The sequence below is a fragment of the Epithele typhae genome (assembly GCF_022376455.1).
Source record: "Epithele typhae strain CBS 203.58 chromosome Unknown BXZ73scaffold_40, whole genome shotgun sequence".
Lineage (NCBI taxonomy): Eukaryota > Fungi > Basidiomycota > Agaricomycetes > Polyporales > Epitheliaceae > Epithele > Epithele typhae.
In genome coordinates, this window is record NW_025954231.1 from 21,295 (window position 1) to 40,827 (window position 19,533).

Here is a 19,533-nt window from a genome sequence, read left to right on the forward strand (position 1 = left end):
GGCCTCACCTGAGACCGTGTTCATTCCAAGCATTGGCCCCGCTCGTGTCGCAGGTGGCAAACGCGTCCCAGCAGCTCGTCCTAGGGTCAAGACGAAGCACGCAAAGGACTCGACTTCGCGCACAATAGACTCGGCCACGCGCCCCGCAACGACAGACCCTGCGCGCGGTGCAACAGGCTCGACCACGCGCACTGCGACACTGGGCTCGACCGTGCGCGCCGCGACACCGGGCTCAACCACGCGCGCTGCGCTGCCCAGCTCGACCGCGCGCACTGCGATGGACTCGACCGTGCCGCGCACCGCGACGGACTCGACCGTGCCGTGCACCGCGACGGACTCGACCGTGCCGTGCACCGCGACGGACTCGACCATGCCGCGAACCACAACCGGTGCGGCCATGCACACCAAGACACCGACCGTGCGCACCGCGACACCGGGCTCAGCCACGCACACGAAGCCACCAGGCTCGACCGCGCGCACCAAGACGCCGGGCTTGACCGCGCGCACCACAACCAGCTCGACCGCACGGGCTGTGAAGGTTGCAACAGGGCACGACGACGCGGTGGAGATCTCGGACTCGGATAGTGATAACGACGATCCAAGTGGTGAGAAGGAACTTGGTAAGCTCCACAGCACCGCAGCACTAGTATGACTCAAGTTTGGTTAACAACTGCGTAACAGATAGGATGGTGGTGAAGTGGACCTCACCCTATTATGCCTTCTATGAGAAGCGCCCCCGCATTGACGACTCAACGGGGAAGCGCTGCCACGTCTTCTCGTGTCTCATGAAGGGAAGGGGCTGCAAGTCCCCAGAAAAGCGCCGATATCTTCATACCGGTGACTCGTCGTCTACCGGTTCGCTCCAGAAGCATGTGATCTGGTGCTGGGGGCAGGAAGCAGTCGACAACCTCTTGGCCACGCAGCTCCCTGTTGACGACACACGTCAGAAGCTGTTGAAGTCGAAGGCCCGGAGCGGGGACATCAGTGTCATATTCGAGCGCGCAGACGGTGCGAAGGGACCGGTGACGTACTCCAACCGGCAGCACACAAACGCAGAAGTCCGGTGTGTGCTTGCACCTTCGTCGTGCCGAGAATCAGTGCTGATGATTGTTGTTTGGTAGTATTTTGATAGTGCGCTGGGTTGCGGAGTCGTCAAGACCATACAACATTGTCAAAGATCGCCACCTACTTACCTTGCTGAAGACCGGACGTCCGAACTACAAAGTGCCGTCTGCGACGACTGTTGCCCGTGACGTAAAGTCCGTATTTGCAGGATCTCGGTCAACAATGCGGAAGCTCCTGCGTGTAACGTATCCGTTAATTGCTGTAGTCATGAATGAAGACGCTTACATTATCCCCTTCTAGAAATATCCAGGCCGTCTTAGTTTCTCGACCGACTGCTGGACCGCACCAAACGGACGGCCATACATGGCCATTGTCGTGTACTTCATTCACAAAGATAAGCCAGTTAGCGCGCTGCTTGATGCTATAGAGATCGCCGAGGTACGTACCGCCTGTGGAACGGCCTGCTCGGGACGAGAGCTGACACATTGCCGCACCAGAGTCACACTGGGACGACGCTTGCTCGGGAGTTCGTCCGTGTCCTGCGGGAGTTTGGAATAGACAAAAAGGTAAGCTGTGGGTTGTATCTCAATGCCTCGAACATATGTGAACATACCGTATTCCCAGGTCCTCGGAATCGCGTGTGACAACGCCTCAGCAAACATCAAAATGCTGAAGAAGATCGAAGACGAGCTTGACAACTTCTTGGCCAGTGTCGGACATGTTCGATGCTTTGGGCATGTGATCCAGCTAGTCAGCTTCGCGCTCCTGAAGCACTTCAATGGCCTGAAGGACACAGAGGGTTCTGACGACTCACTGGGTAGCGCAGGCACAGGCACTGAGGGCGTCACAGCTGCCGGCGGTGCGTCGTCCGAGATCGAGGATGTGGCCCCAGGTGAAGGTGCTGAGCCTGGGATGGAGGATCCCAGTCTTGACGATCCTGCAGCGCCTCTGTATGGTGGGAACGAAGACGACTGGGTGGACGATACTGGAATGATGACGGAGGAGGAGATGGAGGAGTTTCTTGAGAATGTTGCACCTGTCCGGGAGACACTAACCAAGGTCGGTGTTAAACCATCCTCACCAGAGAACGAACTCACCTTAATCCCATTGCCCTCAGCTTCGCACCATCGCCGTCAAGATTAAGGCGTCGCCGACTGTGTTGATGCCTGCATGGAACAGGCTGTTAGCGCAGCTCGCGCTCAAGGCGCGGGTCATCCCAATCGACGTCTGCACGCAGTGGAACTCCACACTTACCTTGGTTCATGCAGCTGTTGAGCTGCGCATGCCTATCACCGTTTTCTGTGCGTCGGACGAGGGGAGCGATGCGCTGGGTGCGTTTGCGCTGACGCCGCGTGAATGGCTCATTGCGGAGCAGCTCATTGACGCTCTGAAGGTGTGAACCTTGTTTTGACAGCTGTATAGTCCGTACTCACGCTGCGCGCTGCCACTTGCTGCCCCATTCCGACCCCTTTCACACCGCTCTCCGCTCCTCCATCTCCTTCTGCTATACTCCTACGCTCCCTCTAGATCTTCAAGGATGCGACCGAATTCTTCTCTCGCGACACACCAAACCTGGCCCTCGTTATCCCGGTCATGGACAAGATTGATCAGGCCCTGACCACCAAGCACCTCCCGGGCAGCCTGTTCCGCGGCGGTATCCCCTACGACCCCGCCATTCATGCCGCGTTCGGCTTCGCCAAGCAGATGCTGAACAAGTACTATGAACTCACCGACTCTGTTGAAGCTTACCGCATCGCTATGGGTGAGTTTTTCGCTTCGCTTTTGCATATCGTGCTGAGGTTGAACCCGCATCTTCAGTTCTCCACCCTGCATATAAGCTCGAGTACTTCGAGACGCTGAAGTGGGAGCCGGCCTGGATCGAGACGGCAAAAGAGCTCGTGCGCAACGAGTTCGACGTCTCCTACAGTGGCAACTCTGAGGATGACGACAACAACCCAGTGGAGGAACTTCCCAAGGCGAAGCCAGTACGTCACTATTTGTCCTTTTCACTCCTCAGTGTCGCCCACACGAGACGTTGAACATTTCCAGCGCGACAGCTACAACACGAACATCTTCGACACCATTTCATTCATGCCCAGCAGACCTACGAAGTCCACGACCTCTGGTGCTACCCGTGACGAGCTGACACGGTACCTTGCCATGCCGTGCGAGGACGAGGGGACAGACCCTATCCAGTGGTGGCAAGACAACGCGAGCCGGTTCCCCCGTCTCAGCCGGATGGCCCTCGACTATCTCACTATCCCAGGTATGTTTCTTTGTCGTCCCCTCATCCCGCATTGATACTTACTTTGATGTCCCCACAGCTACCTCTATCGATGTCGAACGTGTCTTCAGCCGCGGCCGGCACCTCATTCCCTACACACGCAACCGCATGTCTGCACAGACAACGCGTGCGCTGCTGTGTCTCGGGGCGTGGTCACGGCTTGAAATAATCGACAAGAACGTCATGAAGGATATAGGCAAGCTTGAGGTTATCGACGAGTCGGGCGACGACTACGAGATGGATGATGAATGGGACCGCATTGACGCATCGGACGATGAGATGTCGGACTAGAATAAGTACATGTACGTATACCACTCAGTACCCCTCATGCACACCATCTCGCCCGCACCGTCTCCCTTGTGCAGTCTCCCCTGTGCCGTCTCTCTCACGCCATCTCCGATCACCCACACCGTCTCGCCCACACCGTCTCCCAACGTCTCTTGCCCATGCCATCTCGCCCATGCCGTCTCCCTTGCGCAGTCTCCCTTGCACCGTCTCGCCCATGCCGTCTCTCGCACTGTCTCTCGCCCGCACTGTCTCCCACCATCTCCCTCGCGCAGTCTCTCGCCCACACTGTCTTGCCCACACCGTCTCCCACCGTCTCTTGCCGTCTCTCGCCGTCTCTCGTCCACGCCTTCTTGTCCACACCTTCTTGCTCACGCTGTCTTGCCTGCACCATCTCGCCTGCACCGCCTCTCGCCGTTTCTCGCCCTGCCATCTCTCTCACCCGTGTCATCTCTCCCGCACTGGAGTCTCGCCCACGCCGTCTCCCTCGCGCCGTCTCTCGCACTGTCTCCCTCGCGCCGTCTCTCACCCGCATTGTCTCGCCTGCACCGTCTCTCGCCCACTCCTTCTCGCCCGCACCTTCTCGCCCACGCCGTCTCCCTCGCACCGTCTCGCCTGCACCGTCTTGCCTGCACCGTCTCGCCTGTGCCGTCTCTCACCCGCATCGTCTCACCCACACCGTCTCTCGCCCACTCCTTCTCGCCCGCACCTTCTTGCCCGCGCCGTCTCCCCTCTCCCGTGCGCCATCTCCCTCGCACCATCTCCCTCGCACCATCTCCCTCACGCCATCTCGCCCGTGCTGTCTCTTGCGCCATCTCTCGCGCCTGCGCCTTCTCACCCGCACTGTCTCACCCGCACCGTCTCTCACTGTCTCTCCGTCTCTCGCCCACGCCTTCTCGCCTGCACCATCTCGCTCGCACCGTCTCGCTATCTCGCCCGCACCGTCTGCACCGTCTCGCTCGCGTATTCTTGCCCGCGCCATCTCGCTCGTGCTCTCTCGCACCCACGCCATCTCTCACCTGTGACGCCTTCTCGCCCTGCCTTCAACTCGCCCGCACCGTCTCGCCCACACCGTCATTCGCCCACGCCGTATCCCGTGGGGGAGGGATCGCCCGCGCCGTCCGCTCGCCCACGCTGTCTCCCGTCTCCCATGCGCCATTTCCCTCGCACGCACCGTCTCGCCCGCGCCGTCTCGCATGCACTGCACTCTTGCGTGCAATGGCACCTCACAAGTCACTGCTGCCACCACGGCCTAGGCCTGTTCACCCGCGGGTGTCCGCCACGGGTGCACACCCGTGAGATACCCTTCCGACCCGTGTGGATGGTGACCCTCGGGTCCACGGGTGCGGGCATGCACGGGTACGGGTGCGGGTCGAGTCAGAATCACCCGAGGGTCACCCGTGGTGAACCCTACTGTCATGTGGACACCACCGTCGCGCGAGTACGTGAGGTTGGCCACGTGGGCTGCGAGCCAAGGTTGCCCAAGGATGCCGCCATAGGCACTGCGGTCTGCCGGAGTGACGAAGAAGTGGTGGTCGAAATTGCGACCCGCAATTTGTACCGGGGCTTCCCGACAGCACCCCAGGAGGGAAACAGGGTCACCTCCGATGCCTTTGAGGGTCCAGCGAGCCCCGTCGCGGTCGATGGAGAGACGAGTCTTCTCCCAGATCCCGCTGTTGATGAGGTTCAGTTCGGAGCCACTGTCGACGAGGAATTTGCACTTCTGATCGCCGAAGACGCTGTCGACGAAACCTGCAGCCATGGCGAACAGCCGGGTGGACGTAGATGGCGCAGTGCTCACCGCGTCTGCATAGCGAAGGATGACGTCGTCAAGGAGTTCGGAGCCCGCATTGTAGGTAAGAACCGCTGTCGCAGTGGGTTCATCGGAAGAGTTGGACGTGCAGTCGTCGTCTGAAGGGACTGTTACGATCACGGATACTCGTACGCTGCCCCCATTTAATTTCCATCCATAACCCCCGCTCTCCCTATATGCAGAACTCTTACATACCCATGCTGTATCTCCTGACTCATACATACTCATCGCTACTCATCGTATACTCGCCCTGACTCCTCCTGCGGTACCTAGTCACGACGAGTCGCTACGACTAGGGCTGTGTCATGCGGACTGGTGATGACTCGTAGATAATATGACTCCCCACTCTCGCCCCTGTATATAAGGACGACGCCCCAGAGCGCTCCCTCCCCAGACTTGAATCTCCTCTTGTACTACTACGTCTACCTTGACTACGCGCAATCTCACTCGTTGTCGCTCGCACTCGCTCGATAGCACGCAAGCGCTCTGAGCATCGCCACTGTAACCACAAGGCGCCTAGGTCGTATTCCAGCTGGAATAAAGCCCTCAGACGTAACATTAGATTCAAGTCTCGAACCCTCCACTTCTATAAGTGCAGAGGATCTATCTAGGACCAAGGAAGGCTGTGTACTGCTCGAACGCAGAACACAGTATAAACATCAGACATCACGGATATTGTTCAGCAATACGCAAGTTCGGAAACAAGCCATAGGGAAAATTCCCGCAACTCGCACCTATACGCTACCCCTGGAACCCCCCTCATTCTATTGCCAAGAACCCCCCTTCACGGACGACCCAACCTTCGCGTTGAGATCCATAGCCCCGCCCCTGAACCACATACTCCCTTCGACACAATAATCAACGAGGACGAAGAGAGGACTGCGGTGCAGGCTCAAGCAGAAGACGATTCAAGCGAAGACACCGTTGAAGAATACTATACCTTTAGAAGGGCCCTGAAGCAAGGAGGAGAAAACCTGAACGCGCTCCAGACCGAACCCATCTTAGTAGAAAGATTTGGAGCACTCGAATTGGAAACACTCCATCAGCAAATCACAGACCTGGACGATACTCTCGGCGAATTCTACGGAGTTCCAGACGTAGACGAAGAACCGATCGAACTACCTCTTCACGCGCACGACCCAATCACCAAACTTGTGCAACGCCTTCAGTTCGACGTAGCCGATCTTGAACAATTTGTATTCAACTTCAGGGGTAACTTCATCCACCCAGACTACCCCAACCGCCTCGAAGCACTCAAGCGAGTTCGCATCGCTCTGGAAACGGTTCAAGAATATTTGAATGTCAACTGAAGCAAACGAAGAACCGGATAGATCGTGCAAAGACTACGCCCACATCTTCAATCCGACCAATACCACCGACTATCACATTACTAGACGAGGATATCAACGGTGCACCACACAACGCTGTCCCATCAGATACTGGGCAGCACGAAAGTACAAGGCACCAGAATTAGAACCTCCATACGAACCAGTCTCAGAACTACAGGAAGAACTATTCACAGCACAATACCCACAGGCCTCGAACGACTGTGGAAACCACTACGAACCCAGGAGCAATCCCAACCTATGCCCCCAAAGCCGGCCAGGATTGCTAGAACCACATCAGGACAACGAGCAAGAGACTCGCCAAGGATTACCCCCAGACCTTTGACAAAGGAAGAACCAGTAACAGCCCCAATTCCAGGGACAAGCCGCACAGGCAAACAACCAGACGTGACCCTCGAACCCAAGGAACCAGAATCAGAGATGGCAACGGTCACAGAAACAGAAGTGGTACGGACCACCATCACCGAACCAGTACAGCCAGAAGAAGAATCCGACTACGAGTCAGGAGGAGGCCGCTTGAACTTCGATTGGGACGAAATAAGGAGACGACGCGACGAAGAAGCAGCAAGAGTACTCCAACAAAGAACGGAAGATACTCAATGGAGTTTTGAACGACGAGGAGTACCAAGTTTCACGCTAAGCGCAAATCCCACAAATGCAAGCGCCTCAGCAGCAGCATGGACGTCGATAGCATTGCCTCGACTCGGAGGAATTGCAGCGTACCCACCTCCCGACCCCATGGGAAACCCACCACCTGCTCCTATACCAGGAGGAGGACTGCCAGGAGGAGGACCACCGCAGGGACCTCCAGGAGGAGGACCGCCACAGGGACCTCCAGGAGGAGGACCGCCGCAAGGACCCCCGGCAGGAGGACCACCACAGGGACCCCCAGGAGGAGGACCACCCGCCAACCCAGGCGGAAATATTCCTCAAGGACCCCTGGGTGGTTATATGCCGCTCGAGGCAAAGGAAAGGTCAAACTACCGGAACCATTCAACGGAGATCGAGACAAACTCGACACATTCGTACAAGCCCTGCTCCTACTCTTCGATGCACGACCTGTCGATTTTCCGGATGACCAAACGATGATCACCACCGCCTTATCCTACATGGAAGGAGGCACAGCAGCGATCTGGAAGACAGCCGTTCTACGCCAAGCCTGGGAAACTGACGCAACAGGAAACAGGCAAGGCTATGGAACATGGAGAAACTTCCTCGCCGCTTTACTCGCTACCTTCACGCCTATCAACGAGGAAATGCACGCTGCTAACAGGCTGCGTACTCTGACATCAAAGGATTACGAGTCCATCGACGCCTTCAATGGAACCTTTATGGACCTAATCACGAAGGCACTCATCACAGAACCACGCGCCCAACTAGCGTGGTACCGACAATCCCTCGATGCTCCAGTACGCAACAAGATCCTGGATATGGCCATGGTACCTGCAGACCTCAACACGTGGATGGCGCGAGCCATCGATGTCGATAGGAACTGGAAGATGAAGAAAGATATGGACAAGATCCTCGGAATCAAACCAAGATTCAAGACAAGGTGGTTAAAGCCACAACCACAGAAAGATCAAACGGAGAAGTCAACCGACTCTCTGCGGAAGAAGAACAAGACCTACGAAGCAAGGGATTATGCTTCTACTGCAAGAAAGGAAAGCACCTGGCGCGATTCTGCCCAGCCAAGAAGAAAGGAAAACCGGCACAGCAGAAAATTCGCGCTATGAAGGAGGACCAAGAAGACGACCCTCCCAGTGACTCGAAGCCGAGATTAACGCCACCATAATCGATGAGACGGAGGATTTTTAAAGCGGCAGGACGAATCGACGCCGGATCTGCCTAATACAACCACCATTCATGTAACCCTTGTATCAAATACCGAACGGCGAAGACACGCCTTATTACTCAACGGTTACATCGAAGTGGGAAAAATCGCCGTCGAAATCAAAGGCCTCCTCGACTCAGGAGCCGACGCAGTAATTATCAACAAACGAGTAGTGGACAAATACAAACTCCCAACGACACTACTACCAGTACCTGTCCGGTTCAAGAACGCGGACGATACGATCAACAGCTCAGGAAACATCACTCATCGCGTAGAAGGAAACTTCATCCTCAACGGAAACAAGCTACCTACCAACTGGTATGTGGCCAATATCGGACGCGATGATGTAATCTTTGGAATGCCCTGGATACAAAACTACAATCCAATCATCAATTGGGAAACCGGGAAGGTGACCATCAAACAAGACAAGATCAAGAAACAACAGGAGCTACAAAAAACCCGACAAACGATCACACCCCCAGAAGGAACCCTGTGGGGGTACCCACTCAGAGCGGACGATCAAGAACTATTACTGGCATACTTCGAAACGGATATAGACGACGATAAACTGACACACAACCCCTCCAAAGTCTTCACAGAATGGTTTGAAACCAGCAAAATCCGACGAGCTACAAGTCAGCGGAAATCGCCATCGAAGCAAATAAACTAAAACCCGAAGTACCGTTAGACGAAATCCTACCAGACTTCGTGAAAGGATACCGCAAGATATTTGAAAAGAAGGCCGCAGAACGATTTCCAGAATCCAAACCATGGGACCATGCAATCGACCTAAAACCAGGCTTCGATTTTCACAAGGACAAGAGATGGAACAAGATCTATCCCCTCACCCTCACGGAGCAAGCTGAATTAGAAAAATTCATTGAAGAAAACATGAGAAAGGGGTACATCAAGAAATCAAAATCCCCATTCGCTTCACCATTTTTCTACATTCCAAAAAAAGACGGGACACTACGACCAGTCCAAGATTACAGGGCCCTCAACGAAGGAACAATTCGAAATGCGTACCCCTCCCACTAATCAGCGACCTGATGGATAAGCTCAAAGGAGCCAAATACTTCACCAAGTTGGACGTACGAGCCGGATAAACAATATTCGAATCAAAAAAGGAGATGAATGGAAAGCCGCGTTTATAACCCCCAAAGGACTATATGAACCCACAGTAATGTTTTTTGGACTATGCAACGCCCCAGCGACCTTTCAAAGCATGATGAATCAAAACTTCGAGGACCTCATTCGCGAAGGATGGATGGTTATCTACATCGACGATATTCTAATCTTCTCCAACAACTTAGAAGAACACCACAAAAGAACACTAAAAGTTCTCAAGAGAATTCAAGAGCTAGACTTCTACTTGAAACCATCCAAATGCGAATTTGATAAACAAGAAGTAGAATTCCTCGGATCGATCATTCGCCCCGACGAAATAGCCATGGATCCAGTAAAAATCAAAGCAGTACTGGAATGGAAACAACCAACCAAACTGAAGGAAGTACAGGCCTTCCTAGGATTCGGAAATTTCTACAGACGATTCATCAAGGACTACTCAAAGGTGGTCAAACCATTGACATCACTGACGCGAAAAGACACTCCGTTCAAATGGAACGAAGACTGTGAAGCAGCGTTTCAAGAATTGAAGCAGCGGTTCACAACTGGACCAATCCTCAAAATGCCGGATCCCTACGAACCATTCCAAGTAGAATGCGATGCGTCCAAAGTAGCGACAGGGGCGGTACTACGCCAAAAAGGAACGACGGAATATGGCACCCATGCGCATATCTATCAAAGTCGTTCACAGAAGCAGAACGAAACTATCAAATCTACGACAGAGAATTACTCGCAATCATTCGAGCATTCAAGGAATGGCGACATTTATTGCAAGGATCTCCACACCCAGTAGAAGTCATCACAGACCACCAGAACCTAACGTACTTCCGCTCCGTGCAACGCTTAAACCCAAGACAAGCAAGATGGCACCACTACATGAACGAGTTCAACTTTATGTTGAAACATCACCCTGGAAAAACAATTGCGCAAGCCGACGCTCTGTCCAGGAGAACAGATCATGAACAGGGGGAGAATGATAACAAGGACATGGTCATGCTACCGGAACAAATTTCTCACTCAACTCTGTCCAAATCGACATCTCCCAACAAATCCGAAACAACAAAGCCCGCAACCCGGATCTAGTACAGTTCCTGACAACAAAAGCAACTGATAAACCACGACCGCCTGGGGCAAGCTGAGCGATTGGAAGGAAGAAGAAGGACTGCTGCTATTCAAAGAACGTATCTACGTACCACCCGACGAAAACCTCTATCGCAACATTGTCAAAAACTATCATGAACCAGCCGTAATGGGCCACCCAGGGATTCAGAAGACTTTCGAACTAGTCAAAAGAGACTATATATGGGACGGAATGCGTAACTTCATACCGAATATGTAAAGGATGCGCAAAATGCCAAACCACCAAAGTCAACACGCATCCAACTAAGACAGGATTATTTCCGATCCCACATAGCGGGAACACTAGGCCGTTTAACGTCATAACCACCGACTACATCACAGACTACCAGAATCAAACGGATACAATGCAGTCCAAGTAGTCGTTGACCACGACGTTACAAAGATGGCCATCTTCACGCCATGCACAAAGAATATCACAGCAGAAGGAGCAGCAAAGCTACTATGGGACCAAGTCTTCAGCCGATTCGGAATCCCCTCTAAAATCATCTCCGATCGAGGCCCTCAATTCGCAGCAGGAGCGTTCAGGGAACTCCACCAACTAATGGGAATGGAAACTGCGTTGAGCACGGCGTATCACCCGCAAACCGATGGTCAAACAGAACGAGTAAACCAAGAACTGGACCTCGCTCTACGCCTCTATTGCGGCAATAACCCAAACGAATGGGCAGATCACCTCAAGGAATTCGAATACGCGCATAATCAACGAACACATTCGTAACAAAGAAATCGCCGTTTGAACTACTCTATGGTTATCAACCACAACTAGTCAAACTCCCACGCAAGAACCCGAAATACCCAGCACGGAGGAACGGCTCTCCGCCCTCCGAGCTGACCAAGAAAATACAATTGCAGCCCATAATCACGCAGCCGCGGCAATGGCACGGAGATCACCAGGACAGCTCGTCTCATTCAAGAAAGGAGATAAGGTCCTTCTAGAATCAACCAACCTCCGCCTCCCGTACCCACACAGGAAACTGGCACCCAAACGAGAAGGACCCTTTGTTATCACCGAAGTCATGGGACCTGTAACGTTCAAATTAAACCTACCACGCACTTGGAAGATTCATCCAGTCTTCCATGCCGCGCTCCTGACTCCATATCGAGTCACCAAAGCACATGGCCCGGACATGCCACGTCCACCTCCTGACGTCATAGACGGCGAAGAGGAGCATGAAGTGGAAGCTATTCTTAACCACCGAATGAGAGGACGCAAACGAGACAAATTGGAATACCTGGTGACGTGGAAGGGCTGGGAGTCAGCAGAAAACTCATGGGAACCCGAGCACCATTTGAAGAACGCGCCCGATATCCTGAGGGTATATAAGAAGAGACACAAGCTCCTCTGACCCTCATCCCACTCCACCTCGAATGCGCTTCTCAAGATGCCTCGCCACCACCGCTCTACTCCTCGTCGCGCTCCCCGCCTCTATCCCATCCGCCTCACTACGCCGGACATCCACGACACACCCGACTTCATCAATAACCGCCCCCAGGTCAACTACGACCACCTTCCGACTCTCTATCGCACTAACGAGAGTCGCGGAACCCTCGGAGACCGCATCGGTGGACCGTCGCGCACTCCGACCTCCACGGACACGTCCGCTACCGCACCCAACATATCCCCCACACCGAGCCCCTCGTCAACGAATACCGCATCGCGACCGAGGCGTTCGACGTCTGGAAGACGGTCGACCACTTCGTGCAACGCGCTGGAGCCCCTGCCAGCCAGAAGGCCGTCGCCAAGGAGGCCTCGCTGACCCTTCGGGCCCTCATCGCGCGAGCCGCCGACGTCGCACTCGACCAGCTCACCAGCATCGAGGTCGCGGCCGCCCTCGACGACTTACTCCCCACCAACCAGCAGCACCTTCCCCCCTGGGGAAATATCCCGTCCGACATCGTAGAATGGGGATCCCCCAGTGAGCCCGCTCCCGAAGAACGAGTTCGCAACCAGGCCGCCTGGAACGCCCTCACTCCGGCGAACACGGGCACCACGGACGACCTCCCACCCCTCATGCCGGTACTCGACCTCCCCGCCGCTGTAACACGCGCCCAAGACACCTCCACGCCGCAGCCTCCTCCCTACACGCAAGAAGACGACTCCGACAAAGAAAACCAACCCCCGGTCACCACCACCGACCTCCTCGCAGCCCAGTCTCTCCTCATGGTCCACCGCAACTGGGTCCGAGCGCAGACCGCGAACGCGGAACCCGGAGTTCAGTTCAGAGTCCTCAACCTCCCTCCCGGAACCCTCGCAAGCTCCTCACGCCTCACCCTCACCGGACCCGACGAGTCCCCGAGCCCACGCCACCACGATGCCCTGGACGACATCTTCGCCGAACTAGAGGCCGAAATCCTCGACTTCCATGACGATGAACTCGTCCTTGTTCACCCACCTCCACGTACGCCGCGATGGCGCGTCCAAGCAGGAGCGGGCCGGTATGTCATCACAGCCCATGTCGGCGTCAATCACTACCTCGGCGTGCGTGTGGACTCCTGGCCGGAGCTGTTCACTCCCGCACGTCTTTATGAGATCGGTTTTCCCCAAGTTCACACGAAGATTCGGCACGACCTACACCTCCTGGTCGCCGAGGCCATCGCTCAGCACGTCGACGCTCCATGTGACGAAGTCGTCGAGAACCGGATCGTCGACACTCAACGGTGGAACGCTTACCGCGAGAAGTTCGACCAACCCATCATCACCATACTCCGGAACTACGAGGGGACTCACCTCCCGATCCAGGAGTACGTCGATCGAGTGTCGATTCAAATCGCCTCGGACCTCACAGCCGTCGGCATCGGGCACGCCCCCGCGGACGTGACACCGCCGACCACCACGTAGAAGGTCGGGACAACCCTCCCTGGGAGAGGGAGCTAATGTTACGATCACGGATACTCGTACGCTGCCCCCATTTAATTTCCATCCATAACCCCCGCTCTCCCTATATGCAGAACTCTTACATACCCATGCTGTATCTCCTGACTCATACATACTCATCGCTACTCATCGTATACTCGCCCTGACTCCTCCTGCGGTACCTAGTCACGACGAGTCGCTACGACTAGGGCTGTGTCATGCGGACTGGTGATGACTCGTAGATAATATGACTCCCCACTCTCGCCCCTGTATATAAGGACGACGCCCCAGAGCGCTCCCTCCCCAGACTTGAATCTCCTCTTGTACTACTACGTCTACCTTGACTACGCGCAATCTCACTCGTTGTCGCTCGCACTCGCTCGATAGCACGCAAGCGCTCTGAGCATCGCCACTGTAACCACAAGGCGCCTAGGTCGTATTCCAGCTGGAATAAAGCCCTCAGACGTAACAGGGACTTCCTCGATGAACGACGCAGGAGTGGTGTCCGTGGCGAAGGCCGAAGCAGTCGCGGGCACGTCAGATCCAGAGAAGTCCCGACGGGGTTTGACAAGCGCGGCAACCTTCTTCTGTAGGCTGGGGGCTAGCGCCAGAGCCTCTCGAAGCGTCATGGTAACGGGGGAGTCGAGGAGTCGATCGTGGACGTCATCGACTACGACGCTCTGCTGAACCTCCGAAGTGAACTTGAACGGCTTTGAGGTCGTGCGTGTGAAGGTATGGTGCCGAGGCGCGTCAGCATCTGGCACTTCCTCGACCGTCGCAGGGTGCTTCTTCAGACGGTACTCCTGCATGAAACCTTCCTCCGTATTACGAAAGTGTGGGGGTGGCGCAGAAGGGGGGAACGCAGGGGTAGCAACAGGGAGAGTGGGAAGTGTCGTAGGCTCGAAACGGACCGTCTTGGAGGGCGAAGTTGCCGCCTTTGCCTTCGAACGGGTGGTGACCGGGAAGGATGACGCGGCAGCGGGGAACGCGTAGGAGCCTGTATACGGAAACGCAGGCTCATCGTCTAGGTAGAGACCGGTGGCGCGCGCGGTAGCTCCGAGGACTTGCGCGTTACCGCTCTGTGACCGCATCCACGCGGCGAGACCCTGGGGCAGTTGGTTGAAGCGTGGGAGGTAGCCCTTGTCCGTCCGCTCCAGCATACCGGTAACAGGGTGGTACTGCAGGACGCGTTCCTGTATGAGTGCAGTCGTCTCCGGACAGTTCCGCATGCCAAGTGGGTGGGTGAGTCCGTTGTTCTCGACACCGCCACACATGTAACACACTCGTTGACCAGGAGGACCGGCGTTGGGGCCATTGGGCTGAGCGGCGTACGCGGTGGGGTACCCTGCAGGTAAGCCGGCGGCGAATGGGTTGGGAGCGTTCCCGGTGCCGTGCACCCCTGCATACACGCTAGAAGGGCCTGCGAGAGGCGCGAGAGGGCCCGGGTCTGAGTGCGTCGGCGCGGAAGTCTGCTTCTTGAGTAGCTCGAGCTGAAGACGGAGCGCCTTCACTTCCCTACGCGTGGACTTGTGGCCGCGCCGCGTGGAGCGAACCTCGGAGTCAGAGTGAGATGAGAGCCTGTCACGGCGCGTCTTCTTCTTGCCTTTGCGTTTCGGGGGTGAAGCCACATCGTCTCCAGACGAGTAAGGCGCATCCTCTGAGTCCGAAGAGTCTGTCGCACTGTCCGAGCTGTCGCTTTCGGAGTCGGACACAGCAGCGCGCTTGCGGCGGCGTCGGTACGTGTCGATCCTGCAAGACTCGTAGTGCTCTGAGACCGCCGCGCAGACCTCAGAGACGGAGGCAGGGTTCGTCCAGGGCTCGAACTTCTGGCCAGAGCGAGTGAGGACGACTGACTTCAGCGTTGACCCGATCGAGCTGCGGAGCGAGTCTGGAAGGCCGATGAAGAACAGGTAGTCGTGCTCTTTCTGCTCGAGGAGACTCTCTTCGACCAATGTCCCGCTGTACTTCATGAACGAGAGGCGGTATTCGCTGAGGGCTTCTTCCGAGTCGACGGTTTGACTCTTCCGGCTCTTGGCTGCGAACGACCGGAGACGTTGAGGTGGGTACCGCGTGGCAGAGTCGCGGAAACGGAAGATAGAGAACAGGAGGGCTTTGGCCGCTGCCCAGTTGGTCCCCTTGAAGGCGGGCTCGCCGGCAAGACGGTTGCGGATGTCCGACTCACAGTACGAGAGTACACACTTGGGGAGGTCTTCGCGCTTCGCACCGACACTTTCTGCGATGGTTTCCAGCTCGAAAAGGAAGTCCTTGACATTGCGGCCTTTGAACCGGGGGGCGGTTTTGGCGCGGGGCGGGGGCATCTTTGTCGCAGGTGTAGACATGCTTGGTTGCGTGCGTAGCGGAGGTGGCGTACGAGTTCGAGTCGGTGATGGGGAAGTTGGCGAACGGGTTAAGGGCGATAGCGGGGGAGGAGAGAGAGGAGTCGATGCGCGCAACACTCTCTGGCGAGCAGTTGAAGTATCCTCCGCGCGTGCTTGATTCGTTCGGTTCTCCGGACGTGTGCTCAATCGCTGTGGTGCGCCTCGGCTGTTCGGCGGTAATGGCAGCGGTGGAGTTGGTTTGGCGGCGAGTCGTGACGATCGTCGGCCCGGGGCCGTCGGGATGTTCAAGTTTGGTCTTACCGCGCTCGCCCATGTTGTGGGCCTGGTATTTGCAGGCGCGAATGTTCCCCGTTCGACTGAAGGGTTGCCGCTTGAGCTCGCCAAAGGCATGTTGACTAAGTGTTGGAGTAGAACGAGTCCGGACGGGGACGAGAGAGACGAGGTAGCCCCCCTGCGGTGGTCACCAATTGTGGGGATTCCTTCGCGTAGTCTTCAGACCTTGTAGAAATGTTCGCGTTGAACGCGACTAGTCTGAGCGCGACGGACGCGCGTTGGCTGATACGACGGATAAACGGAAAGACGGATACGACGGATACGACGGTTACACGGGCACGGATAAGACGGATGCGCGGGGGAGAACGAGCAGCGGACACGACAGAAACCGAGTGAGTGTGGGGGAGAGGAACTGACATTCTTCGTGTGTGCGTACTACTTTTATACATGTGCAGGTACTACTTCTTCACCAAGTGTGCTCGGTGACTTCTGGCCGCTCGGACGACACGTGACCGCGTTCTGTCGCGCACGCACGTGCTTCAGAGTGCCCGCGAGCGCGGGACTCCTACACCGGCCGGTGGACGTCCGGGGGGCGCTCGCTCCGGACGGCGCGCGCGGCGCGTTTTCGACCCGACCCGGTGTCGGGTCGCGGATGTGGGTCTGAGTCGCGGATGAGGGGGCGGGGTTCAGGCGGGTCTGGGACGCGAGGGGACGCCGTGGGTGGGTCGAGGCTGCGTTCTCGGCGGATGGGGGGACGCTGGCGCTAGCGTACGAGGACGGCTCGCTTTCGGTCCACTGTATGTGTGATGTTTTATGCGGCGCGCGATCGGTACTCCGATAAAAAATAGGGGGTTCAGCAGCTTTGAGTATCACTGGGAAGGACTTGCATGTTCATTCCAAGGATCGACCCGCGTCAACGCGTGCGGAGGCACACCTCAAAGGTGAATTTATACGCAGCTATCATTCCCATGCGTACTCCCTAGGACTCCTGAAGGACTCGGCATTTTGCAACGACGGAAATATCAAGTCAATGCTCGGATACTTTGACAAGGTGACGAAGCCAGTCTTCTTGAAGGACGAGAAGGAGTCTCGTCATACATCAAATTTGGGTCTATGCACTGTAACGACCCGAAGTTCAATATCAGACGTGGGCAACTCGTGCTCACTGGGTCCACTGTTCTGTATTTTTTGCGTTGTCTGTTCAGTGCCGATGGCACGCTGTGATTCAGGGAGAACATACTGTCTTGCATTCAATCGTCCCTGGACGCGACCATTTCGAAAATCCAAAAACAGCTCCAAAATGCGACGCAACCACTCACTGTACGCTATCCACGCGCTTCCTGAACTGACCAAGTACTGTAGACGGTCTTCCTCGTCGGCGGTTTCGCCGCGAGCCCGTGGCTCTACTCCTCACTCAAGCGCCGCCTCGAAGCCCTCGGTATTACGCTCTACCGCCCGGACTCATATACGTGCATGCACCTCGTCCCTCCCGTCCCGACCCCCTCACTTACACAGACCCACACGTCTAGCACGCGGGAACGACTCCGTCGCGACTAGTGCTGTCTGCTTTTTCCTCCACACTTCGCCTCCGCGCGTGTGATGAAGATGACGTACGGCATCAAGATCGTCGTCGACTAAGTTCAGTAGCGGACCCGCAAAAGATCCTTATCGATCGGAAAGCGCTGAGCGCGGTCAGACCCCGCGCGATTGCTCTTTGCTGACGACGTTTGCCCCCCGGACGCTGACTGCAGCCATGCCCTCCCCTCCCCTCCCTGTCAAGCGATGGAGGATATCATCGACGCCCTCGCCGCTGCACACAAATTCGAATCGGTCGCCGTCTGCGCAAGGGTCTGCACGCAGTGGCTCGCCCGGAGCCGCCTCAACATCTGGCGCGAGCTGTACCTGAACACGATCGACCAGCTCGGGGCCTCGGTCCGTCACGCCCTCGAACACACACCCCAGCTTCGCGGGATCGTCCACTCAGTCCGCCTCCATCTATTGCGCGGCCAACGGCAAAACCCCGCCCTATTCAACAGCGCGCCGGTGATCCTCTTGCCGTACCTGCCGTGCGTGGAAGTCTGGCGATTCGAGGCGTTCTGGGCCAAGTCCAGTGTGCCCGGTTTTCGATCGTTCTCGCGCTTCTCTATGGCCTGCTTCAGGCAGTACTCGTCCATAAAGACCCTGGAGATCAAGGAGGTGCAATTGGCGACGCCTCTGCATCTGTATCGACTCGTGGCTTGCTTTCCCAAACTCCGGGCGCTCCGGTTGGCCTCCGTCACGTTCGAAAAGAACGCAGACGACCTCGCCCTGCTGAGTTCGCGCATGAATATCGCGTCTCTCCAGGAACTCATGGTGAGTGGGCGTGGCAGTCCGGCCTTATGTTGTTGTTGACCCGTATCAGATGGGGTATCTGTACGTGAGAGAACAACTACGGCCATTGTATCAGACCAGCTCGACGACTCTCACCCACCTGACGCTACCCTGTGGCTCTTTCCAATCTCACGGTGAGGGTGCCTTCACTGTTTCCGGCCTCATCGAATCCTATTCTCATCATAATCATCTGACAGACGTCGGCGAAATGACTAGATTACGGTATCTATCTCTCCGATGTGACCGTCGGAAGACCGTGTTGAGCTCCTGTATCACTGCAGTCGAGGATATCAATATGTTCTTGCTCCACGGCCTCCCTAGGTCCCTGCTTGCGTTCGAAGTTGTGTATCCAGAGGCTTTCTGCCCCCCACAAAAGGAGCTCGATGGCGTTAACAGACCCAAGTCTGCACGGCTGGTAAAGGATCTCGGCCGTCTCCGAACAATGGGAGCAACATGCATACTTGAAGACGTGAAGGAGAACCATGTGGAATGGTGCACCAATGTGGTCCAACAAGCCTTCTTACCTCTTCATTCATTGAACATTCTACGGGTTGTCCGCATGTTCACCCGTCAGCCTTTAGCTTCTCTACGGCGGTGGGTTGAGCTAATACGTTTTATAGACCCGCCTGTCAAAAGGTTGTACGGGTACGTTGGTCAGGTGGGAAGACTTGTTCTCTCCACCTCGGGAGCGTGGGACGCAAGCGTTGGCGAACGCAATCCCTCCGGCTGGAGCTTCAACTGCATGATCTGGAACACCGAGTCAGAAAAGCCGGCACTCGAGCAGTGGTACGACAACTCCAGTGTTAAC

The 19,533-nt window shown here is 56.1% G+C and overlaps 4 protein-coding genes across 4 annotated transcripts; 3 read left to right on the forward strand and 1 right to left on the reverse strand.

Moving 5' to 3' along the window:
- Positions 1 to 683: 683 nt before the first annotated feature.
- BXZ73DRAFT_25083 (uncharacterized protein) lies at positions 684 to 1,416 on the forward strand (the record flags this gene model as incomplete). Its single annotated transcript, XM_048017706.1, has 3 exons — positions 684 to 1,063; positions 1,122 to 1,305; positions 1,366 to 1,416. Coding segments are annotated over 3 exons (615 nt in total), but the record flags the coding sequence as incomplete, so codon positions are not given.
- Positions 1,417 to 1,686: 270 nt separating this feature from the next.
- On the forward strand, positions 1,687 to 1,845 carry BXZ73DRAFT_18466 (uncharacterized protein; the record flags this gene model as incomplete). Its single annotated transcript, XM_048017565.1, has 1 exon — positions 1,687 to 1,845. A coding segment is annotated over one exon (159 nt), but the record flags the coding sequence as incomplete, so codon positions are not given.
- Positions 1,846 to 2,179: 334 nt separating this feature from the next.
- BXZ73DRAFT_50103 (uncharacterized protein) lies at positions 2,180 to 2,925 on the forward strand (the record flags this gene model as incomplete). Its single annotated transcript, XM_048020379.1, has 2 exons — positions 2,180 to 2,458; positions 2,602 to 2,925. Coding segments are annotated over 2 exons (603 nt in total), but the record flags the coding sequence as incomplete, so codon positions are not given.
- Positions 2,926 to 14,099: 11,174 nt separating this feature from the next.
- BXZ73DRAFT_103338 (uncharacterized protein) lies at positions 14,100 to 16,395 on the reverse strand (the record flags this gene model as incomplete). Its single annotated transcript, XM_048015550.1, has 2 exons — positions 14,100 to 16,083; positions 16,115 to 16,395. The coding sequence occupies 2 exons, from the start codon at positions 16,393 to 16,395 to the stop codon at positions 14,100 to 14,102; spliced, it is 2,265 nt and encodes a 754-aa protein (XP_047875759.1).
- Between the last annotated feature and the right edge of the window lie 3,138 nt (positions 16,396 to 19,533).